The sequence below is a fragment of the Mytilus galloprovincialis genome, chromosome 8 (assembly GCF_965363235.1).
Source record: "Mytilus galloprovincialis chromosome 8, xbMytGall1.hap1.1, whole genome shotgun sequence".
Taxonomy (NCBI): domain Eukaryota; kingdom Metazoa; phylum Mollusca; class Bivalvia; order Mytilida; family Mytilidae; genus Mytilus; species Mytilus galloprovincialis.
This window is the reverse complement of record NC_134845.1, coordinates 41036805-41060636: the sequence shown is the minus strand read 5'-3', so window position 1 is coordinate 41060636 and position 23832 is coordinate 41036805. Positions and strand designations below refer to the sequence as shown.

The 23832-nt window shown below is 32.6% G+C and overlaps 1 protein-coding gene across 1 annotated transcript in view; it reads left to right on the top strand.

Annotated features, from left to right (window-relative positions):
• The first annotated feature begins 6238 nt into the window (after positions 1-6238).
• The window catches only part of LOC143043029 (heat shock 70 kDa protein 12A-like), a 41095-nt gene continuing 23501 nt past the window's right edge, over positions 6239-23832 (top strand). The window contains exons 1-3 of the mRNA XM_076215528.1: positions 6239-6260; positions 11546-11756; positions 18775-19081. Coding sequence (XP_076071643.1) covers positions 11680-11756; positions 18775-19081 — 384 coding nt within the window. The 5' untranslated portion in view covers positions 6239-6260; positions 11546-11679. The remainder of the gene's footprint in view (positions 6261-11545; positions 11757-18774; positions 19082-23832) is intronic.

Genomic DNA, 23832 nt, shown 5'->3' with positions numbered 1-23832 from the left:
AGTATTTTTCTTTCCGTAACTTTCTTCCGTACAATGTGTACAATTTAACGAGACAAGAAACAAATTAGAGGCAAGACTCACTCAATTCGTCATTTTGACGTGCATTTTTACTTATTCTCCATAATGATTAATCTAGAACGGTTATGGAATATATTACATCTTACAATAGAAAATAGTTATATTATCAGATTATTACATGGCATTTTTCATATCGCATGTATTATCAGCCCTAGGTTCAATATCAGCCCAAGAGCCGCATGGCTCGAGGGCTGATATTGACCGAGGGCTGATAATACATGCGATATGAAAAATGACATGTTATGATCTTTTTATCATATGCTTCAACAGTAGAGAAAAATAACAGATTCATCTATTGAATTTTACGTGGTTCCCGAAGTTTAAAGAGTAAAAAGGTTCACGGCCGTTGGATCCAAAATTTGATACATTCAATATGAAATCTTTCTATCATATGCCTCAACAGAGAGAGAGAAAAAAAAAACCACATTTTAATATGGACGAATCGACAAAAAAATAATTCAACAATATACATAATGATCATTGTTTGGAAAAGTCAACTTTTTAAAGAAACTTTCTAAATTATGTTTCAGAAAACTTCAAAAATGCATTTATTAAATAATTTGTTTGTTTTTTTGTTTGTTTTTTTTTTTTGTTTTTTTTTTATTATTTTAAACAATATACTTTCCAGTATTCAAATAATTGTTTAGTACATTACTTTGTAATGTTTTTCACTGAAAACGTAGCATTGAGGTGTATTTTCCGGAATTGGCCGAGTATTACCGGAATGCCATGTGATAACGTTACGGAAAGGCATGTGATAACAATCGAAGCATGTGATAAACTTTTCATATCAGCCCGCTAACCACCAATTCGAAAAATATGGAATTTAAGTCAATTTAATGCTATTATCATACGGTAAAATTTATATGTTATTTAGTCTAAGTATATGATAAATGCATTTATCACATATTTGTTACGAATATGTCTGGTTTTGCATATGCAATAACCCCAAAATTGCCCGGGGCAAAAAAACCATATTGATATTGTGCCCTGATTCTAAATGACGTGACGTCACTGAGTCCTTAACGACACGTTTGTGATAAAATGTTTAAGATTTTACCTTTTATCTTTCATTAAATTGTTATAATTGACCTTTGTTTATCTTTTCTGCAGAAATTAAATATGTGATAAAAAGATTATAACATGTCTTTTCCATATTGGCCCTGGTATCATCCCTCGACCCATATCGGCCCTCGGCTAAAGCCTCGAGGCCGATATGGGAGTCTCGGGATGATACCAGGGCCAATATGGAAAAAGGCATGTTATAATCTATACATATTTTCATTGATGTTATAAAAATGAGAAATTGATAAACAGAAACCTAAATTTTCTCTGTTCATTAATGTTTCGGTACCGTGCCGGATATTATAGTCCAAAACATATTTTGCCGGTGTAGTAAAGACACATATCGTATGTGGTTGATACAAGGACCCAGGACACTGTTGTAACAACACAACATAATAAAGAACAAATTGTAGAAATCGGTTGGAAAAACGTGACTTAGCAGATCAACACAAAATCAAATGCATCCAACTCTTCGCAGTTATTGAAAATAAGTTCAAGGCCAATTTTAATCAAAAAAAAAAATCTACTGAAAAACAAAATGGTACATGCTATTGTAAAGAGTTTAGAAGGCAAATAATTGTATACCTTTGCATGATGAGATGGCGTCAGCACAATGTCTATATACCGGATACTTTTGAATACATCCTGTGTTTTTTCGGCCTGAGTTGGATAATAACGTTTATCATATACTTATAGAAAAATATGGTATAATTGTACCCCATGATAAAACTCATTTGTACATACATTTATTCATTAAAATTTGAAGAATTGCCTTAGCCGTGTGATATGACTTTTTTTATCAACTGCTTCCGGTAATCATCGCATGCTTTGCTGTAATGTTATCGGATGCCATTTCGACGTCATTCGGCAAATTCCGGAAAAAACATACCTCAATAACAAAGTTGGATACAAAAAAAATATTAAGAATCAGGAAAATATACTATTAAAAAATGCAAAACAAATATTACAACAAAAGCATTTTACAAAGTTTTAAGTTTTTGCTGTATTTCTTCTGTTGAAGTATATGATAAAAATAACAAAACGTGTCATTTTTCAGATCAGACCCTTATCAGTCCATGGTTAAAATCATCCCTCGAGCCTCTGAAGAAAAGCGTTAATAAGCCTGGTTAAAAATTTCGCACACTACCTTGATATTTGCTTTTCATCTCATTTCCTGCTTTAGAGAACCGACAATTATATAAAAAGTTGTGCCAAAGTATTCTGATTCCGTTTATACCCGCAGAAAGATAAGTTTTAAGTCAGTGTTTCAAATAATTCAACAGTTTATATATAGCCAGTCCTTAAAGTACTCTTACTGTCACGTACACAAAAGCAGAGAAAAATATTGTATACAAATTTTATAAATTGCAGTCATTAACTTATTACTTACAATATACCAGTTAGTGTACACGTACCACTTTTGGTTGAAAATAAATTCACGTCCAACATCAACAGAGAAACCAAATGCCACAGTCTGATAGAGTTGTTAAATGCAAAATTGAAATATGCGGTTTACAGCAGTGAGACAACAATAAAACAGAACATGAAGATGGATACATAAAGTCTCTAATAACACACACGTGTCCATCAAAAGAACATAATTTTAAAAAGAACTGACGAGGTTTATGTAGAGAAACAGTCGTATGCATACAAGGCGGAGTTTAGATATATTTAGTTGAAGCTTGAAGTCTTGAAAATAACTTTGAAATCATCAATATTATAATCAATTGGTTTATATTTTTATCATTAAAGATGGAGAGAAAGATCATTCTGAATTCAATATGTTTGCATGTGTAATATCGAGTCATGGATCAGATGAATCGATTTTTGGATCAGACGCCAAATCAGTTTTATTGATTGAACTAGTGAGGAGTATCATAAATTGCAAATCGCTAGAAGGAAAGCCAAAGTTATTCTTTATCGACGTAAGTGTTTGTTACATTTAAAGCTGAGAATAACACTCATCTAAAATTATGTTTTTCTGTGACTCTTCTATGATTTAAGTAAGATGACTGTAGGTTTGTTACTCGTAATCTTTTGATACAGTAGAATGTGTCCCGTACCTGTAGTGTGTGTCGTAGTATTTTACAGTTACGGGTCTATGCTTCTTGGAAAGCTGTCTACATCTTCTTATATATAAAAGTTATTATTCTTTATTTTGATTACCGTATTATATCCTTGCTTCCTTTTATGGTGTTACTAGGACATTTGTCAGTTTTAAATCAGTCTTTTATATTTACCCTGTATTTCTTATATATAAACAAGAAGATGTGGTATGAGTGCCAATGAGAGAAGTCTCCACCAAATTCAAAATGTATAAAAAGTTAACAGTTATAGGTCAAAGTACGGCCTTGGCTCACATCGAACAGCAAAAGGACCCCAAAATGACTAGTGCCAAATCATTCAAACAGGAAAACCAACGGAATAATCTTTTAAAAACGAGAAACGATATTTTTTGTTATGTTTTTCCTACCGTCTTTCTATTGGGCCATTTATTATAGTTTTAAAAAGAATTCGCGACTGCTCTATCAATTTATTATTTATATATTCCGTTATTTTAACTTACTTTGCAGTATGGATATTGCTCATGGGAGAAGATCGTACAGTAACCTATAGTTGTTTACTTCTCATGCAATCATTTGTTCTCTGGCGGAATGCTGTCTGACCGGCAATATCATTGAATATTACCACATCTATTTTTAAATCTTAAAATTGAGAATGGAAATGGGGAATGTGTCAAAGAGACAACAACCCAACCATAGAACAGAGAACAGCAGAAAGTCACCAATGGGTCTTCAATACAGCGAGAAACTCCCGCACCCGGAGGCATCTTTCAGCTGGCCCCTAAACAAATTTTTTGCCTCGGTGTTGTGAGATTGTTTCGGATTTATTGTATAAATAAAAAGATGTGGTATTAATGCCAATGAGACAACTATCCATCCTAGTCACAATTTGTAATAAGTAAACAATTATAGGTCAAAGTACGGCGTTCAACACGGAGTTTTGGCTCACACAGAACAACAAGCCATCAAGAGCCTCCAAAAGACTAGTGTAAAACAATTCAAATAGAAAAACCAAAATTCTCATGTATTTAAAAAAAAAAATCGAGAAACGAGTAACGAGAAAAACCTATAAACCACACCAACAAACCACAACCACTGGTATCGGTCAACAAATTTGTCATTGTGATTGTATACTTTATTCAGAGTCGATTTCGTTTTTCTCTGTGGGGCCATTTTTGTCTCGCCTTGACGGAGTCAAAAAGGGAGACATAGGTATATGCTGTTACCGTCGTCGGGGCGGCGGCGGCGTCAACAATGTATTAGTTTGTGATTAGGTCTATAATTTATAGTGAAACACAATTGGTAGCTATAGGTCAATCATATTTGGTATACATCTGCATTATCATGGGCAGATTCATTTCCATGGAGATTATTTGGCCTTGTTCCCGCAGTCATGGTCAATCGACCTTGAAACTTTTGCTTTTTTATTTACATGTATTAGTTTGTGATAAGGTCAGTTTTGCGGAATCACTAGTGATAGGTAAATGATATTTGGTATGCAGTTAAATAAACATTAGCATATCTTATTTCCATGGAGATTATTAGGCTCCGCCCACTTAGTCATGATGTATTGCCTTTGAAATTTTGCTTATTAACATGTATCAGTTGATTATATCAGCTTAAGATGAACTGCTAATGTTAACTCATCGATATTTGGTATGCCAATTTATTGGCACTTGCAAGAATTTTTACCATAGATGTTATATTGGACTTCCCCCTCTTCATGGCTCATTGACTTTAACTTTTTACAGTCTACAAGTTAATAAAATTGAGAATGGAAATGAGGAATGTGCCAAAGAGATAACAACCCGACCAAAAAGTACAAAACAGCCGAATTCCACCAATGGGTCTTGAATACAGCGAGAAAATCACGCACCGGAGGCGTTCTTCAGCTTTTGTTTGTTTGTTTGTTTTAAGTTTTAAACGAGTTCGCATTGTAAAAGATGAAAAAGAGAACAGATCTTTTCTTAAACTTTCCTTTTCCAATAAAGGTCTCGATGGCGTCAACGTAGGCAATATCCTTTATCATAAATTAGTTCAATTTTAAGAAAAGATATTTTCTCTTTTTCCATCTTTTCCAATGCAAACTGGTTTGAAAAGTCTGTGACTTGCAATATCCGAAATGATAGCTGTAAATTTTTATTGGTTTGAATGAGGTTTTGTAACAGTGGTTTCAAAACATAAATTGAAAAGAAGATGAAGTTTTGAAAGGGGTAATGAATAAAGTTTTGTGCGAATGTGATGAATACCTAACGGTTTTTGTATAAATGACATCAAGTCATTAATTGAGACATCATGCAAAGTAGGTGATGTATAATGACGATGACCATGACTTCACTGCGTCTACGGCGAGGAGTAGAGTTGAAAATAATCATCACATTCACCGAGCTACAGGAAGGACTACTAGATAGAATACCTATCAATTTTGTCATTGCAACCATATTGTTTTGCAGTTCCAAATTGTCGAATCCAGTAGTCCTCTTTTTGTCTAACACGGCGAGGCGTTGCAAGTTGAGGATTGTTAGTCTTTCGGTATTGAGTAAAATGAGACAATGTACTCGATCTTTCAATTCAGCACAAGGAAAAGTAGTGTATACAGTAGAAAAATCAGAAGAATTGATATTTTTAGAGATCTCCTATTCTTTGAAATTTAAAACAGTTGTAAATAAAAAGGCACAGAAAAGAACAAACGATAAAATTCCACACAGGAAATCACTCAATTTCATAATAACAGTGTAGTAAACTACAAAAAAAACTACTACTAACAAGCAATGTAATAAACATATTTGCTTATATGAAATCATTCGTCCAATACTTCCTCACATTTTATTCTGCTATAATGCTAATTATATTTTTCATTTTTTAGCCTTGGCGTTGTCAGTTTATTTTCGATTTATGAGTTTGACTGTCCCTCTTGTATCTTTCTTACTCTTTGATAGAATTAAACACAGCTTGATTTTCTTTTGCAGGCTTGTCGAACATTATCAAAAAATTCTAAATTCGTTGAACTGAGTAGGACTGCTGATAACCTGTTTTGTTATTCAACTCTGGAAGGTTTGACATTAATTATTTATCATTAAGCAATGCCAAAATATCATTTTGTAGTATGGAATATCCATTTCACAGATGATAACGGATATGTTGCTAATGTCGTAACTACAATTATGAACCCATTTCCTGAAAGTGAACTACCGAATTAGACTTGTGTAGCAATACACAGTTGAAATTTTAGTTTCGCATTTTAGCCATGGTGAATTTTTCAAATATGAAAGTGTTTGTACAATTAAAACTTTTGAATAGTCCAAGAACGATATAGCCTGGGTTTATATTAACATCAAGATTGTGTTTTACATGTTTTATAGGCCATTTTTCTGTTCGGCAGTTTGTTTCTTTCACACCCTTACCCCTCATAGATCCAGAAATTATTGTAGTGTTTTTCAACAAAGATTTGACCCTCGAACTTTTCACTTCAATTTCATGGAAAAATTAGCAGAAATGCGTATGATTGTTTTCGAACCTCTTGATAAATAAATGTCTATAGTTTCAGGAAATCTATCACTCTAATTGATTGAAATTCTCCTTTGGACTAAATTTTGGGGATTTTTTGCAATATTTTGTATCAAACAAAAAACGATTACTGCCATGGTTACACAAAAACGAGATTATATTTCACCATTATAACTATTGAAAAAAACCTAGGTGAGATGTTCTTTCCATAAAAATACAAATGCAAAACAAATATAAAGCATTATTCATTGAATGCAAGGGAAAGAGGTCTGTACAAAACTATGAGTGTGAATTTTTAAGAACTCTGTATTGCTATCTTATTAACGGGAGTGTAATAACAGGCGAAACACGACGGGATTTGCTTACCCTTTCGGATCACCTGAGATAACCCCTAGATTTTGTTGGGGTTCTTGTTGGTCAATCTTTAGTTTTCTCTTTTGTGTTTTGTGTACTCATGTTGGGTTTCGGTCGTTTTATTTTAAACCATGGCATTGGCAGTTTAGTAGTGACATATGAGTTTTAATGTCCCTCCGGTATCCTTCGTCCCTCTTTTACAAATTAAAACACTGTTAAGGAATTTCGTCAGATGGCTAAGGATAAAGGGTTAACAGGGTATAGTAGGAAATCAAAGGACATGTTCATTAAGTTTTTTGAGCCAACCACATATTTTCACGAAGAAGTGTTTACTTAGAAAGAACTAACAATACTTGCAAAGAAACGTGGTATGACTTAGTACTCTCGAGTAAGGAAAGACGATTTACTACAATTGGTAAGACAAGACGTTAAAAATAAACCAATGAAAGACGAAATTAAAGTGTCTTATTAAAGTCATGCCCTCACAGTCGGAAACCAGGTTGAAATAGAACAAAAGAATCGAAGCTCTCTATTAGAGAAGGCGATAAATGTTTACTGTATTGTTTACTATAGTGACAAATTTTTAAAAAGTTAATAGAAACAAACAAAACTGCAATTTTCTTCTCAATTACGAGGTGTTTTATTTCAAAAACACCATTTGCATAAGTTTTCAATTTATCTAGTACATAGTTAAGCAGAACAATTAGATATCAAGTCGACGATATGGGTATCTTTCAAGTTGGATGACAAAAATGCATAACCTCCGATTTTTTTGAAAAAATTACCACGGACGGAAAAGATATCAATCTATTAGTTCAGTAATTTTCGTGTCTGCCCTTCCATTATGTGACTGAAGAAAAAATTCCAAAAAATAGGTAACAATTGTATCGAAAAGAGAAAATCGAGTGCACCTTTTTATGTTAGGGCGTGTTTGAGTTGAGTATTTTGTCTTGATATCGTTGAAAGTAAGAATATTTCATACATCGTCTCGCTTCAGATTCTATCATTTTTATATATTAAAGCTACAGGTTGACTTTTTAACGAAAAAAAAAAACAGTACTAAAAGATGAAATATATGGGTCAAGTGAAAAACCTATCTAATGAGTCACAAAAACAGGGAAGGTGTGTTCGAATAGCTATCTATTTACTGAAAGTACTTGACGGCAGTCTTACAAGTTGGATGATGAAAATGCATATCTTCGAAAAATTCTAATTTTTTGTGTGTGATAACTAGGTTTTATAGTCTTCAACCACTAAAAAAATCTAGTCTGCCCTTCCACGAAATATTTAATTAGATTTTCTTTAAATGTTTATGATTTTTCGAAAATTCCACCTAACAACCGATCAGACAATAGTTTTAAGTTGAATCAATGCAGACAATATCATTAACTGATGCTCATTAGCTAGTTGATACATTTGTCTTTTAAAATATAACTGACATATAAGGATCGTATTGGTGCAATGTGGATAAATTTATCGGTTTCCAAGAGCAAAATTGGTAGCGCGTCATCGCTACAATGGCTTCCATTTTTACGATTGTGAAAATGAACTGGCGTAATGGGGAGATAATTTTGACGAAGTAGGATCCTGACTGCTCAATGGTGTATTCAGTACAGTAACCATTTAAAATTTGAAGCCACAAAATTAAGTTACATTTTAAAAAGTTAGTAGAGACACCATGTTTGGTAAAATGTCTGATGCACTTACTAAAAAGAAGGCTTTGAAGGAACAACTAGTGCTACTAATAAATGGACGTTGAAGACATCTCATACAATGAAACGACTGTGAACAGAAATAATGACTTTTTCGTTCCACAGCGTTTAATTCGAGGGTTGATTTTTTGGTTAGTCTGATTGTGTTGAAACAACATTACTCAACAACCTTCTTCTTTAAGATAGATGGTTGGATTCAAATTGTTTGGCCGTGTTTGGAAAATCACTACATCAACCCATTTACCAACTCTTGCTAAAAGAGATGGACAAAGGGTTGCACAAAAATCGACATTCGCAATTTGTTATCCGTTACATAAAAATGCCCTCACTCTTTAATCGATGTCGTAAAAGATTTACCCCCACCTAAACATCCTTGTGGTATCGATGTTTTTTTTTAACAAGGAGACGAAGTAATAGACCCTTTTCAATTGGATTCTCATCGTAAAAACTTGATGGTGTTTGATGATTTGATGTTAAGAAAACAAAACAAGTGTGAAGAATACTATGTAAGAAGTCGGCATAATAATGTGAATTGTTTCGATCTATGTCAAAATTACTTTAAACTTCAACGTCAAACAATTCGGGAAAATAGTAATTCATCTGCTAATTAGACGCTACAAACCTGCAACATATTCATTGCGACCAATGCTTCGATATCACGTTTGAGGAGTTTAAGACTCTTGTTCAATCACTCTTGAGAAAATTACAGATTTGTGACCATTGATCTGACTAGCCCTAAGGGAAATGGGAAAACAGATCTTAATTATAAAAGTTTTATATCGTTTGATAAAAAAGAATGAATAATTTATGTGGATTTTGAACCTAACTTTTAAATGTTTGGTGATAGCAGCGATAATGGTAGTAGTATAATGTAAGATCTTGTTTTGAACATGACTTTTCGATTTTGATGATAGGGTAAAACAATTTTAAACATGTTGTGTTAAACAAAACTACAATCGATTTAGTAACGGGGATGATTGGGACAACTGGAATCTACCATAAAAAACTAACACCAACAGAACCCTCTAAAAACCAACATGTAGTGCAATGACGAACAGAGGACATCAAAGAACTCATCCATGTCAACCCACCAAAAATCTATGCCTTAGACACTTAAAATATTTAAAAGATATATCCTATACATTACCTCCCTTCCATTGCTTCGACATCTATTCACATGTTATGAAGCGTTCATCGTTTTATGGCGTGCAACGTTCATAGCTATAAATAAAGGACGTTCATCAACATGTCTGTTCGTAAACATCGTGCAGGGAAGTTACAAGATGAAAAGCGTAGCATTCAAGCTAACAACTTACAACAACAATTGGATAATCAACAAGTCGTGAACTTTACAAACCGTTGTAGAAACACAAGAGAAAACACTTAAACGATTGAATATCTATAAGCCATCCTACCTGCATTGCCTCGTCAGGTTTTAAATCAATTACCACCTCCTGAGGTTGTAGATCTACTCCCTAATGAACCACCTACAAAAATCATCAACATCAGTCCCGTAGCAGAACATTATTTACACATTATGACTATAAAGGATGCTGACAACATCTTTAAATTGCGGTCTAAAAAACAATTCTTATTCGGGAATTCACATATTATGATCAATGAAGATTATTCGATTGTGAGTTGAGTAAGTTTAATATAAAGGAACTCATGGTTTATGGGAACTAATGGTCATGAACGAACCAGTCAATTATCAGTCCGGGAATTTTGATTTCTGGCTATGCTGAGCCGGACTCAACTAGTTTAATCAGGTATCTGAATCTCAATCTCGAAAAACAACTTGTTTTTGAAATTGTAATTATGATATACCACCAGAAAGGATTATACAGTAGTCAGTAGTGTTTGGTATACTGCAATAAAACAAATGGAATACTTACAATGAGTATCAATAGAACATATCAAAGTTAATATGCAAATACTATTATATGAATCAATCAAATGAAAACGAAAGTAGAACTTACAGTTCAAATCTCGGTCTGTTAAGGAAGATTAAAAATTAAATATAAAGTTTTTAACTAGGAGTAAGAAGTGTTGAGTGAAAATAGGAAATTAAATTATTGTTAACCAAGAGCAAGATATTTTATTAATTTTTAACCAAGTCGTATGAAAAATACACTTGTTTAGATGTTTTATTTATTTTGAAACCTGTACTTCTTACATAGGCACTTTTCCATTCTTTGTTTTATTCAATACAAGCCAACACCTTTGTTATGTCTCCTTCCCTTGTTTTCATGATTATCATACGACTCTTACCAAACTTACCATTTACTGCATTCACTTCATTAATTCCATACCACACCCTAGTTTGAAGGTGTTTTCATTTAAACATGTGTTTATTTTGTTCCTGTGTCTTTCCATCCAAAGTAGTAATACTCATGAAGCCAATGGCAAAAGATGCCATGGTACTATAATTACTAATAACCCATGTATTTATGGTGTTTTTTTACAACGTTGTAATGTGTTACATAATCCAACTGTCAAAATTAAATTTTTACTCCTATTTGAATTTAAACCCTAAAACCCCAAATTCATCTGTTACTCCTATTCAAACTTTAAATCCTAAATTAATTCTTATTTTAAAAATGGAAAAGTGCCGCATAATCCCACTTTATATATTACTGGTGACCCTTTGATTATTTTGATATCGTTAACACAGAAATTAATGTATCATTGAAATAGATAGAAAATCCGTATTGTTTCGAATAATTAAATACAGTAACATTTCATTTAATTTCATTTTCTTTTTAGGACAAACGGCTCTCACGTTAAACGATTCACAGCAATCTACAGGATCAGTATTCTGTAGAGTTTTATGCGATATACTTACACAATACGGCCATGAGATTGAACTACATGAAATATTACATCATCTGAAATTTTGTATGAATAACGAAGATAACGGAACAAAAGTGGAAACGTTAGACACTTTGAATAAGACATTATGGTTCATACCTAAAAGGTAAGTACGAAAAAGTTCCAAATATCTTAAATAGGCCTACATTTGTGACACATGCACGAATTAATCAAATGGAAAGGAAAATATCAGAAATAAAGGGAAATTTACATCTACATGTATATCAGTATTTATAAGTTGAACAACACAAATAGCATTATTCAAGAAGCGCTAGCATAAGGAGTATATATATACCAGGTCTTACGATTTTCCGTGGCTTCCATTCCCTATCAATATTTCCTTGATAGAGGGTTGCTGCTACCGAGGCAGCTGCTATTAAACAAAGAGTTCTAAGTGAGGACGTTGAAATCGTCTCTTTGTAAATTTCAAGGACCTCACCAAGGGTTGGTTGACCGTTATGGAAAATACCGTTTATGGAACATTTCACAGATGACTACGGATATGTTCCAATTATCGTTACTATAATGCCGTCCCCTTTCCTCCAATTAGACCTATTATTCCTGTTGAAGGTATATAATTTAAGGTAAAAGTGTGTCGGACGCACGTAATTTATTAAAACAAAAGAGACCAATAAGGTAGCTAAGTTTGCGTTATATCTCAACTTACATCTACAAAATGTAGAAATATGCAATGAGGTTGGGTTGAAAGCAAACCCCTTCTTATAAAATCTGAAAAGTATGATAAAATGCAAGATCGTAACGTATTAACGGTCATGTAACTTTGTTGTTATATAAAAAATTAAGGTACTTTACGTGACATATGTACTTACGGATTTAAATCTCGTTGGTATTAGACTCGACCGGAACATTTATTTTAAAACGAGCAGGAACCCGATACTATGCTACATCCGGTTCATCATGAACTAAGTTTTCTTTGTCAGCAGCTTGAATGATAAACGTACAATGACGTCCTCATAATTCTGCCGTTTGAGATGGCAGAGGGAAATAGAAACGGAGATGTTTCTCATGTAGAAGAAGATACCGTATAGCGGGTTTTTTTTCTCTCGCGTTGATGGGACAACAAAGCATACTTAATATTTAAGTGCTTTTTATTTTTGCGGATTTATAATTCCCAATAATTTCTTTTGGCGTATACTGAAATGATTGCAGTTAAAAAAGTTGTACAAATTGACAAGAAGAAAACATTTGTAAAATATTTGTTGTAGTTCTGTATGAATACAAGAAATTAAAAGATATTATGATTTTAATAGAATAAATAAATACATTTGGTAATTGGAAACAATATTTTAGTTAAAACACATTTGTTGAAATGTCAAATATTTACAGATACATCTTTACATGTAATGTACTTGTCTCGTGACATTTAAATACCGTTTATGGAATTTCGTCTTCATAATCATCAAAGGGGCCACTGATACCTGTTTGCGATGTCCATGAAAGAGTTGGATAAGGCTGTAGAGAAGGTGCTTTTTACCATATTTTGAGACGTCATATGTATGACTGATACATTCATGTTTCTTGAGACATTTCGGATCTGCCTCTAACTGGAGAAGGTGGTTTTGGGAGATAATTAAGTTTCTACTTTTAATACTAGAAAAGTCAAAGATGAAACACTTGATGATGTGTTGCCTTCAGAAAAGTTTATTATCGAAAAGCTGTATTTAAACACAGGACTTAACCAAAAGCCAGAGGATGGAGAATTCTCCAAACCAGATACTGATTACAAGAAGACTCCCTTTCTGGCTAGAGGAGGGAAGTCCTATAGAAAATTGTTGTTTCAGAAGAAACAAGTAGGTGGTTGACTTATTCATTTTCTTGCAGAATGGAAAATAAAGTCAACAGTAGTATACCGCTGTTCAAAACTCATAAATCCATGAACAAAAAATAAAATAGGGGTAACAAACTAAAACCCAGGGAAACGCATTAAATATAAGAGGAGAACAACGACACAACACTAAAATGAAACACACACGGAAACGGACCAAGCATCAGACAAAATCCCACGAGAATAACAAATATAACATCAAAACCAAATACATGAATTTTGGATAGACAAGTACCGTGACACGTCTTATCGCAATGTAAACTTACAATCAAAAATAAGAGAAAACAAACGACGCAACGTTAAAATGTAACACACACAGAAACGAACAATAATATAACAATTGCCATATTCCTGACTTGGTACAGGACATTTATAAAGGAAAAAAATGGTGGGTTGAACCTGGTTTTGTGAAATGCCAAACCTCGCACTTTAATGGCAATGTTAAATATAACATTGAAATGACAACATAATATTACAGGACTACAATACAAATAAATAGAAGAAGGTATTAGACAAAGAAACACACGATTCAAATACGGCTATGTTTTTTTATGGAAAGAAATTACAAACTCAAAATGGTAACAAGTTGGATTTTTTTACAAAAACCTCCAATTTAAGGAGTCAAACAGACATTTGTAAATGTCACAAATTTGGAAGTTTAAAAACAAGAAGTAAACAGTGTTATGCCCCACATAACACATGGTCTGTGCATTCGTTCGTTTATTCGTCCGTCCGTCTGTCCCGCTTCAGGTTAAATTTTTGGTCAAGGTATTTTTAGATGAACTTGAAGTCCGATCAACTTAAAACTTAGTACACATGTTACCTAAAGTATGATATTTCTTATTTAAATGCCAAATTAGATTTTTTATCCCAATTTCACAGTCCACTGAACAAAGAAAATTGTAGTGCGTGTTTCATGTAAAGTTTAAGATTGTGTATTTTGGGTCAAGGTAGGTTTTGATGAAGACGAATTCCAATTAACTTAAAACTTAGTACACATATTCCCTATGATATTATCTTTCTATTTTGAATGCAACATTAGACTTTACCCAATGTCACAGTCCATTGAACATATAATATGATAGTGCGAATTGGGCATCCATGTACTATGGACACATTCTTGTTTAGAATAAGACGCTGTAGAAATTGTGCAATGACACATATTCATACAGGTTTCTATAGCACACTTTTCTTAGTAGAAAAGTAAAACGGGAAGTTGAAACCCGTTATAAATTTACGACCACTGAAACATTATCTCACGAAACAACACTTCAAAATGGATTGAATGACCAAGGTCTTAAATCTAGTCAACAAAGTTTCAAAATACTATGTTTCGGTAAAACAAGCTCATCTCGAGTATTTACAAAGATAGTCGCAATGGTGGCAGCACACCTAAGAAAAGAAGGAATAAGATTAGCAGTATACCTAGACGACTGGCTTATAGGGGATCAACAAAAGTCAGCTCTTGTAAAAATCGAGATACAACGATCACTCTCCTTACTTCTCTAGGTTTTATAATAAACACAAAAAAGTTAGATTAAATTCCAACGGAAACAATCACATTTATAGGAGGACTATTCAGACTAGATCTAGGACTACTGTGTCTAACTCTAGAGAGATTAAAAACTTTAATATAACAATTATTCAGTTAATGAGAGGTCAGATATCAGCAAAACATTATTTATAAGTACTTGGCATAATAGCAACATGCAAAAATGTTTTAGCAGATCAACTGAGCAGGATCAAAGTGAAACTCACAGAATTGTCTCTGAACAAGGCAAGGAGAAACAAAATTTTCTTGGAATGGGGGTGACCAACAATAGACATTTTTGCCTCAACACAGAATCACTAGCGTCTAGTGTTTTGTGCTCGGAATTAATATGCAACAGCATTGACACTAGATGCCCTATTAATTGGATGGGACAAGATTGTTTTATTATCCTTATCACTAATCCCGAAAGTGTTGCACATATAACACATGATAGATTATCAATGCGAGGTGATTCTGGTTGCACCTTTCTGACCAAAAACAATGGTGGTATTCACAGTTATGACATCTATTTCCTCAATGGGAAAATCTGCTTGAAAAAGGTCCTGTAAATATTTCATTCCAATCCAGTGATACTACCTGACTGCCTGGCGAATATCGACAACCAATTTGAAGCAAAAGGCTTTTTAGAAAACACTAGAAATTTTTGTCTGTGTCATGAAGATTTGATACACAAAGACTACAAATGTAGATTTAGGCAATTAATTCAGTAGCTGGTGTGAACAACGCAAAATTGGTCCATATATTGCAACTTTAGAGGCGTGTGCAAATGTTTTAGCATGCTTATTTGATAAGGGGTTAAAATATAAAAAAAAATACAGGATACAGATCAATGTTGTCTTCGGTGTTGGCTCCTGTTGATAAAACACCAGATGGACCACATTCTTACATTGTCAAACTTTTAACAGGGATGTTTAACAGTAGACCCTCTGCGCTCAAATTACTACCAGAGTGGGATTTACTACTTTTTGTGGACATGTGTAATAAACCTCCTTTTGCTCCATTCGCTATATTTAAACATCTTACGTGAAAAATTGGCTTTTTGATAGCTATTACTGTTTTTCAAAGGTGTAGTTACATACAACCTTTAAAACTAGGCGAAGGCTCTGTAAATATTCTTTAGACATAGTTTAGCTTAACAAGGTAAAGCTAGCCATGGCAACCCAAAATTTTTCATACTCGCTTTTCAAGCGAGCAAATTACAAAATCTTAAAAGAACTCTTTACATGTATCTGAAAAGAACAGAGGAACTGAGACAAAATAGGGAAACACAAGCATTTAAATAGATTTTATTGGATAGTGCTGATTTGGCAAATTCACAAATTTTACTAAGTTTTATATAAAAGATGTTGATGTAATATTTTTAAATTTGTAGGATGTAAATTGTAAATGGGTTCTTCCTCGGCGTGTCGTTCAGGGAGTGTGTAAATATGTTTTTCAGTATGTGAATAGTGATGGATTTTAAATGCAAATAGATGAAAGTTTGCCTGAGTGTTTAACGACAAATCTGTATGATCACATGATTTTATATGTTGAAATATATAAAATTTTAGGAAATACATAGTTAGTGTATTTCAATGAATAATAAGTCGTATATACTATACTTTGTAGTTTGTGGTTAATTGGAATGAGCATTTTAAGAAAACATTTTGTCGAAACTTCCTACTACAAATTATTGCTTTGTAATCAAAAGAAATCTTTAAGTTGCACTTTGTAAATACAGCTGTTTCGCAAAACACGCCTCTTTTGGGGAGAACTTGAATATTCATAGAAAATTAATTTTGTTTACATACTGGTTCCCAGTTATGCTCTCTGTGTTCCATCTCTTAGAGATATAACTTGTTACAAGTAAATTTACATGTGCATATTGTTTACATTGAAATCTGTGGTAACCTTTCATTCGAGGTAGGGGTAGTTAAGAAAATTAGTGTTAGTTTAAACTCTGAGAAGTTCAGGGCATACAATATAAACGTTCAAAATATGCCGCACAGCCCTATATTTTGACCTTTGAAAAAAATTGTGGTGAATATGAACTTTCAATTCTAGGATAAGATTTTTTTCAAAACTTCATAGTAAAAGTGGTACAGTTTAAGCCGTAAAAGGAGTTCCTATGGGAAATTGCATTGTCAAAATTAACAGAATTGCAACCTATAAGTATATATGTCAGATATGAACTTAAATTCAAATTTTATCAATAAATTATACTTACCTGACATACGCACTACTCACCCTTCCTCCGCGAGAAAACTGATAGTTCATTGTGAACTGGATGTCGCAAATCATCTGGTTCCCGCGCGTTTTGAAATTCCGGTCGAGTCTTATACCAACGAGATTAAAATTTTTAAGAATAAATGTAAGGTAAGTATAATTTAATCATAAAATTTGAATTTGACTTCAAATTTTTTAAATCTTACTTAGATATTATTATAGAATTTTATTTAAGGCGACAGTATTAACCCATGTTAAAACGAATTATTGTATAGTTTTATTTTAATTATTTGAGTATATGATTAAAGAGGGTAAGTTATAGTTACTGACCAATCAAGTCGGTATATAGCATTTAATCTGCACGGCTCGGGTGACCCTGATTAACCCGAACGACGTAGGAGTTCTGATTAAAGGGTCATCTTGAGCCGTACAGATTAAAGGCTATGTACCGATTTGATTGACCAATAACTGTTTTAACATATGACACCATCAATTTACGTGAACATTTTGGAAATATAAGGACGATATTCCGCTATCCGCAATAAAATGAAAGCTAAATGCAGGAATCGATGGCTCACTGTGAAAACAGTCTAAATATGAGAAAATGAATGGTGGCAGGTATATATGTGACCTGTAACTACATAAAAGCGTAGTTTATCTTTCTTTACCCTACAAGGAACTTTTATAGGAGCTGTGGATTGCGGTATATCGTCTGCATATTTCCAAAATATTCACGTAAATTGATGGTGTCATGTTTTAAAACAGTTATTGGCCAATCAAATCGGTACATAGCATTTAGTCTGCACGGCTCAAGGTGACCTTTAATCAGAACTCCTACGTCGTTCGGGTTAATCAGGGGCACCCGAGCCGTGCAGGTTAAATGCTATATACCGACTTACTTGGTCAATAACTACAACCTATCCTCTTTATTCATATAATTAAATAATTAAAATAAAACTATACAATAATTCGTATTAACATGGTTTAATACTGTCGCCTTAAATAAAAATTCTTGGATTGCCAAGAGGTATGCATATCTAAGTTTGTATGACATTCAAGGGCTTGTATTTCTCATCAATGTTTCGTTGATAAAGATAAGTTCTTAGCAGAAAGCTTCTGAACAATCTGATCATCATGTTAAAGTTGAAGACATCACTATAACAGCGCCAAGGTTGACCACTACGACTTATTATTATATTAAGATATGAAGTTTGATATGTTCTATAGATGTGCTTCGTGCTTTTTTTTAATAATTACAGAGATAAATTCAAACGGACCAACATACTGGATATACATTTAGTGGACAACACATTAGGTTACGCATGTATAGACAACACTATCTATTAAGTTACAAAGCCATACGGTATGATTAGAGTTGATATAATTTTTGTTTTGTAAACAACTTTCTAAAAATATACTTTGTGAAAATTTGAATACTTGATTGCCAAGAAAACAATGGAGTATCATTAAATTCGTTACTTTTTGGCTACTTTTATTTTGTAGTTTATATCTAAATTTCAGTCATGGCGAGAACTATAAATGGTCAGTCGCAATTGACTTTGGAACTTGTATGTCGGGATTTGCCTACTCAACGAGTGAAGAATTTAACAACAGTCCGTTATTAATTTTTCATAAACAATGTTGGAATGAAGAATCTACAAATCGCAATACAATGAAAACAGCTACATGCTTACTTCTAAACAGCAACAAGGAACTTGTTGCTTTTGGATTCGATGCACAGGCTAAATTTGCAGGGCTTCAATTGGAAGACAAACATACCCAGTATTATTATTTTCATAACTTTAAAATGGCAGTCTATAATCAACAGGTAATATACTAGCTAGTCATATTTTTCTCCCGGACTACGGGCTATAAGGGTCGTTTTTGGGCCCAACCCAAAATCTCTTTTATTTTATCATGTTGTAACTGTATATCATAGACCTTTTGCAAATGATTGCATTTTGGTTTATCTCGTATATTATGTTGCCTAGCAACCACTATAATGGCGGAGATAAACTCATTGAAATATGCAACGGTTATTTGATTCTATTTTACAAGGTTTAATCTTAAAAATGATGCAACAAAAAAATATTTAAGATGCAAATTGTAAAAAGTAACAAACTCAAGAGTATATGTTAAGGAAAAAAGCATTACTGAAACATCAACAAACAAAACTACAGACAAACAACAGTTAATCTTCTAGATAGCTTGTTTGGAATAAGGATAAAGAATAAAGAATAAGAAGAATAATTTAACGACAAGAAGACTTACTTAGCGCTTAATAATAATTAAAAACCAATTGTCCAGGGAACAATTTAAGGTCTTTCCACATCAAAGCTATTGAAAAGAATCTGTTGCGGTTTACTCAATGTTAAAATTGGCATCAAATCATAAGTTTTCTTATACTGATAGTATAGATAAATGGTTTCTATATATTTTTGAATGAAATAAAGGAGATAATGTGCTACTTCAGGTTAAGTAAATGTCACTTCCGGTTGCATATGATAGCTTTTCTCACACTGAATTAAAAAACAAAAGTTTCTATATATATACGTTTGTGTGTAGAACGGGAGATAATTGGCCACTTTCGGTTTATCGAACGTCATTTCTAGTCTTGAGTGATAACTTAATGTATCTATATTCCAAATATATGGATTCTGAGTACTTTTATATTAATAAAGTGCAAAAATAGGTACTTCCAGTTTTTTCAAGGTCACCTCCGGTTCTCATTTTTCAAGGTCATATGTCACCTTACCTTTTGTAAAAGGTCATATGGCTTTATAATGAACCAAGTTGAAGTTATATTCAAATAACCTTATATAAAGACATTTCAGGGGCAATAACTCCTATAAGATGCCATTAAATTGTATCCGACTAAACGTAACATATCCTCATAACAATAAAGCAAACATTTTGCACTTGTTTTTTTATATGTAACTTGCAAAGTGTTGGAGAAAATGCAAAAAAAAGCAAGTCACAATTTAGAACCTGACCTTGACCATTGACCTTGACCTCAATTTCTAAGTTAGGACCTAGGGACCTCAAATAAAAAGATTCCAGGGTTATAGGTTTAACGGTTCATGACTTAAAAAAAATACCGACAAAGGAGTAGGTCCAGTAAGACCCCTTTTCGCCCCAAAATATAGCGGTTTTACAAAATTGTTAAAATGTAAACCTTTTAGTTATTTATTGGCAAGTAGAATGTTTCTTCTACATAAATATGGGCTGTTTTGGACAAGAAAATGAACATGTATCGGTTACAAGCATCATTAAGTTATTCTATATTACTGAAATCTTCACAGTTTTAGCATTTTAGTTAAATTTTAGACGGTTGCCAATATAATTAGATTTTTATTTCAAATATTGGCTTGTTACACTATCCTTCAGGAGTCCAAGCTCCTCCTGATGTTCCCTGTTGCAATCCACTATTCACTCAGGATAGTGAATAGTCGTAAAATACATATTACATGTGTATATCAAATATATATTAAATAATATCACTTAGTATGACTATTCATTTGTTTTCTAACAGTTGCTTAAAAATTACTTTTCTACTCTTCTATTGAACTCATTGAAAAAAATTGAGAAAACATTGACATTTTTTGTCTTTTGATCAGATATGTAATAAGCTTTGTAAATTGAAAAACCAACAATTGTTAAAAAATAGTTAAAGTCAAAATATTCTTCGTCAAAAGTTTTATATCCAAATATCAAGTGTCTTAGTTTCATCTTAAACGTTATGTTACTGTTCTTTAAAACTTCATCTATTTTATTCCAAAAAAGTTTTAAATACGGACACAGCATAAAGAAGTGATCATAATCCTCTTCTTGTGTACAAAAATTACAAGAACTATTGTTTACAATTTTCCACCTGCATAAAAGTTTCTTTGTATGTAGAATATGTTGTAGTAATTTCCATCTAAAAAAATTAAGTTATTTTCTTTTAAATATCTGATTAAAAAATTATTAAAATTGTTTTGATATAACACATCATCTGTATTAAATATACGCAGTCATTTTTTGGGTCCAATAGCTGGTTCAAATTTTTTATTTATCAGAGACTTATATAAAAAATTATTTGATAGTGATTCTAATTTTATAGGTAAAACTTCCAATATAAATTGGTTTCTTTTAATGTGTTCATTCTTAATATTGAAGTAAAAGTTGTATTTGATGATAAAACATAACATATATAAAGGTTGAGGTTGAACACGGATGCGGCCACTTTCATTTGTGACAAAAACCATCTGAAAAGTGACCTTTTTTGGCATATTTGATAGATTTTTCATATTTAAGCTTGAATCGGAGCGTGTTGTTTTTTGATTTCCATAAAACAAGTTTATTAATGTAGACTAGTTATTATTATCATCAACGTGTTTTGATTTATGATAAAAGATGATGTTAACGGCAATGAGACAGCAACCCAAAGACAGATATAACCAAACAATGTCTAGATGGCAATACTCAGTCTACATGGTCCTGGCTTGGTACGGATATATATAATCATACAATTCGGTCATATTATTCGCACATAAACATAAGTTGCATTTGAGGAAATAAGTGTGTTTATCTCTACGACAATTTTTTTTTACCCACTCCAATACTATATGTTAACGAAGGAACCATAGGACGGTAATCTATAAATTACAATTCAATCCCATCGTAATATTATAAATAGTTATCAATTAAATGTCTAAAATGTCTATACACGTGAAGAAAGTAATGCTTGCGACAAGAAATGTTTTCCTTGTGACCGTTAAGACGCGGCTCATTTTTATCTGACATGAACGCAACCCGAAGTTGTGCAGGGCCTATAACAATAAAACTAAAAGTATAATACTTAATTCAATTTTCAAACTTTAATAACTTGTAAGCCTATGAACTCAAGTTGTGAATACAAGTGCGCAAAATATTCTTAAAAGGGGTGTGGGATACAAGAGAATTGGAACAAAACGTTTTAAACTACTTCTATAGATCATGGCATATAAAGAAGCCTAGTGCTGGTCATAAGAATAGCGCTTATTCTTCGTTGATTTATATAAAATCATAAATCATATTTCATATTCTTATTTTTTATGGCATAGTCCGTTCGGTCTGTCTTTCAAAAAACATAGTTGACAAATGGAATAAAACTAAAATAGAAATTGTTTCCATCGAGAAAAAAAGGGGGGGGTCATTGCCAAAAGAATTGTTATCTGAAATTTTCTATATAAAAATATTGGCATAATAAACAACTCTTAATGGAATAAACTCGCTTTCGAGAACGCCATGTATGGCAAATAGGGCGTAAATTAAATGATATATGGAATAAAATTAAAATAGAAATTGTTTCTATCGAGAAAAAAGGGGGTCATTGCCAAAAGCTCCAATATGAGAATGTTATCTGAAATTTTCTATATAAAAATTATATTGGCATAATAAACAACTCTTAATGAAATAAACTCGCTATGTTTCGACACCAATCAGTCTTAATTATGCATATTAGAGAACAAAATAAACCAAACCCAACTTACATTAAAGGCGCACCAGCTGTCAAATTCATGGTCACCGATTTGACTCAAATTCTCATATTTGATTTATAACAATGTAAAACATTTATCCAAACTATCAAAAGTCTATAAATAAACAGTTTACAGAGCATTGGGTAAATAATATATAGGTTCGTTTCGTGTGTATTTTAGTCCAGACGCCATCTAATTACCTATCGATTTGACCTCAGATGACCATATAAGCGATGTAAACATAAATAAATATATGAATAGATTAAACCAACACGTGCAATTGGATTTTTATAGGTCTGTTTGATTTTATTTTATAGATTAAAAATAGATGTTTCTTATTGTTTTTAACCGTATAAGAAGGATTTTATGTGCAATGAATTAGTAATCAAATGATTTACCGTAGTTTCACTTTCATTGTTGACATTCTTTTTCTTTAAATAACCAGTACACGAACAATGCATGCGTTGTCCATCTCTAGCTAGGGGTTAAATTGAAGTTCACATGAATACGGATTTAAAGAGGTCGACTCATTCACTTGCAAGTGAATTACTAATTATCAATGTTTCTTAGCGTAATTTGACAAAATTGAACCTTTTTGGCTACAAAAAGCGAATTGTTATTTCACTATTTCACTTTCATTATTGATTGAACAGAAAAAAAATCAAACTTTAGATTTTTTATATATCTCGTAGCTAGTGCCCCTTTAATTATTGAACAAATATGAGATGCGGTGCTAAGATAAAAAATATTCTAGCAAAAAGAATCAATATTGTATCGATCGACTACCAGTTGTTTTTCTCCTTATCATACATGTACTCTGCGGGAGGTTATCAAACATCTTACTTTACAATATTACAAGTGTCGACAATGCAAATATCGCTTACTATGTACAGATCATGGCATTATTATATTGACATTTTACTTTCATGTTCAGATCAAGGATATTCTAAACTGGTCAACCATTTCATCTAAAGCACCACCCAAAAGTGCTCTGTTAAACATGCTACAAAGTAACAAATGACACACACACTATATTCTGTGTTTAATATTAAAGAAAGGATCATCATGACACTGGTCA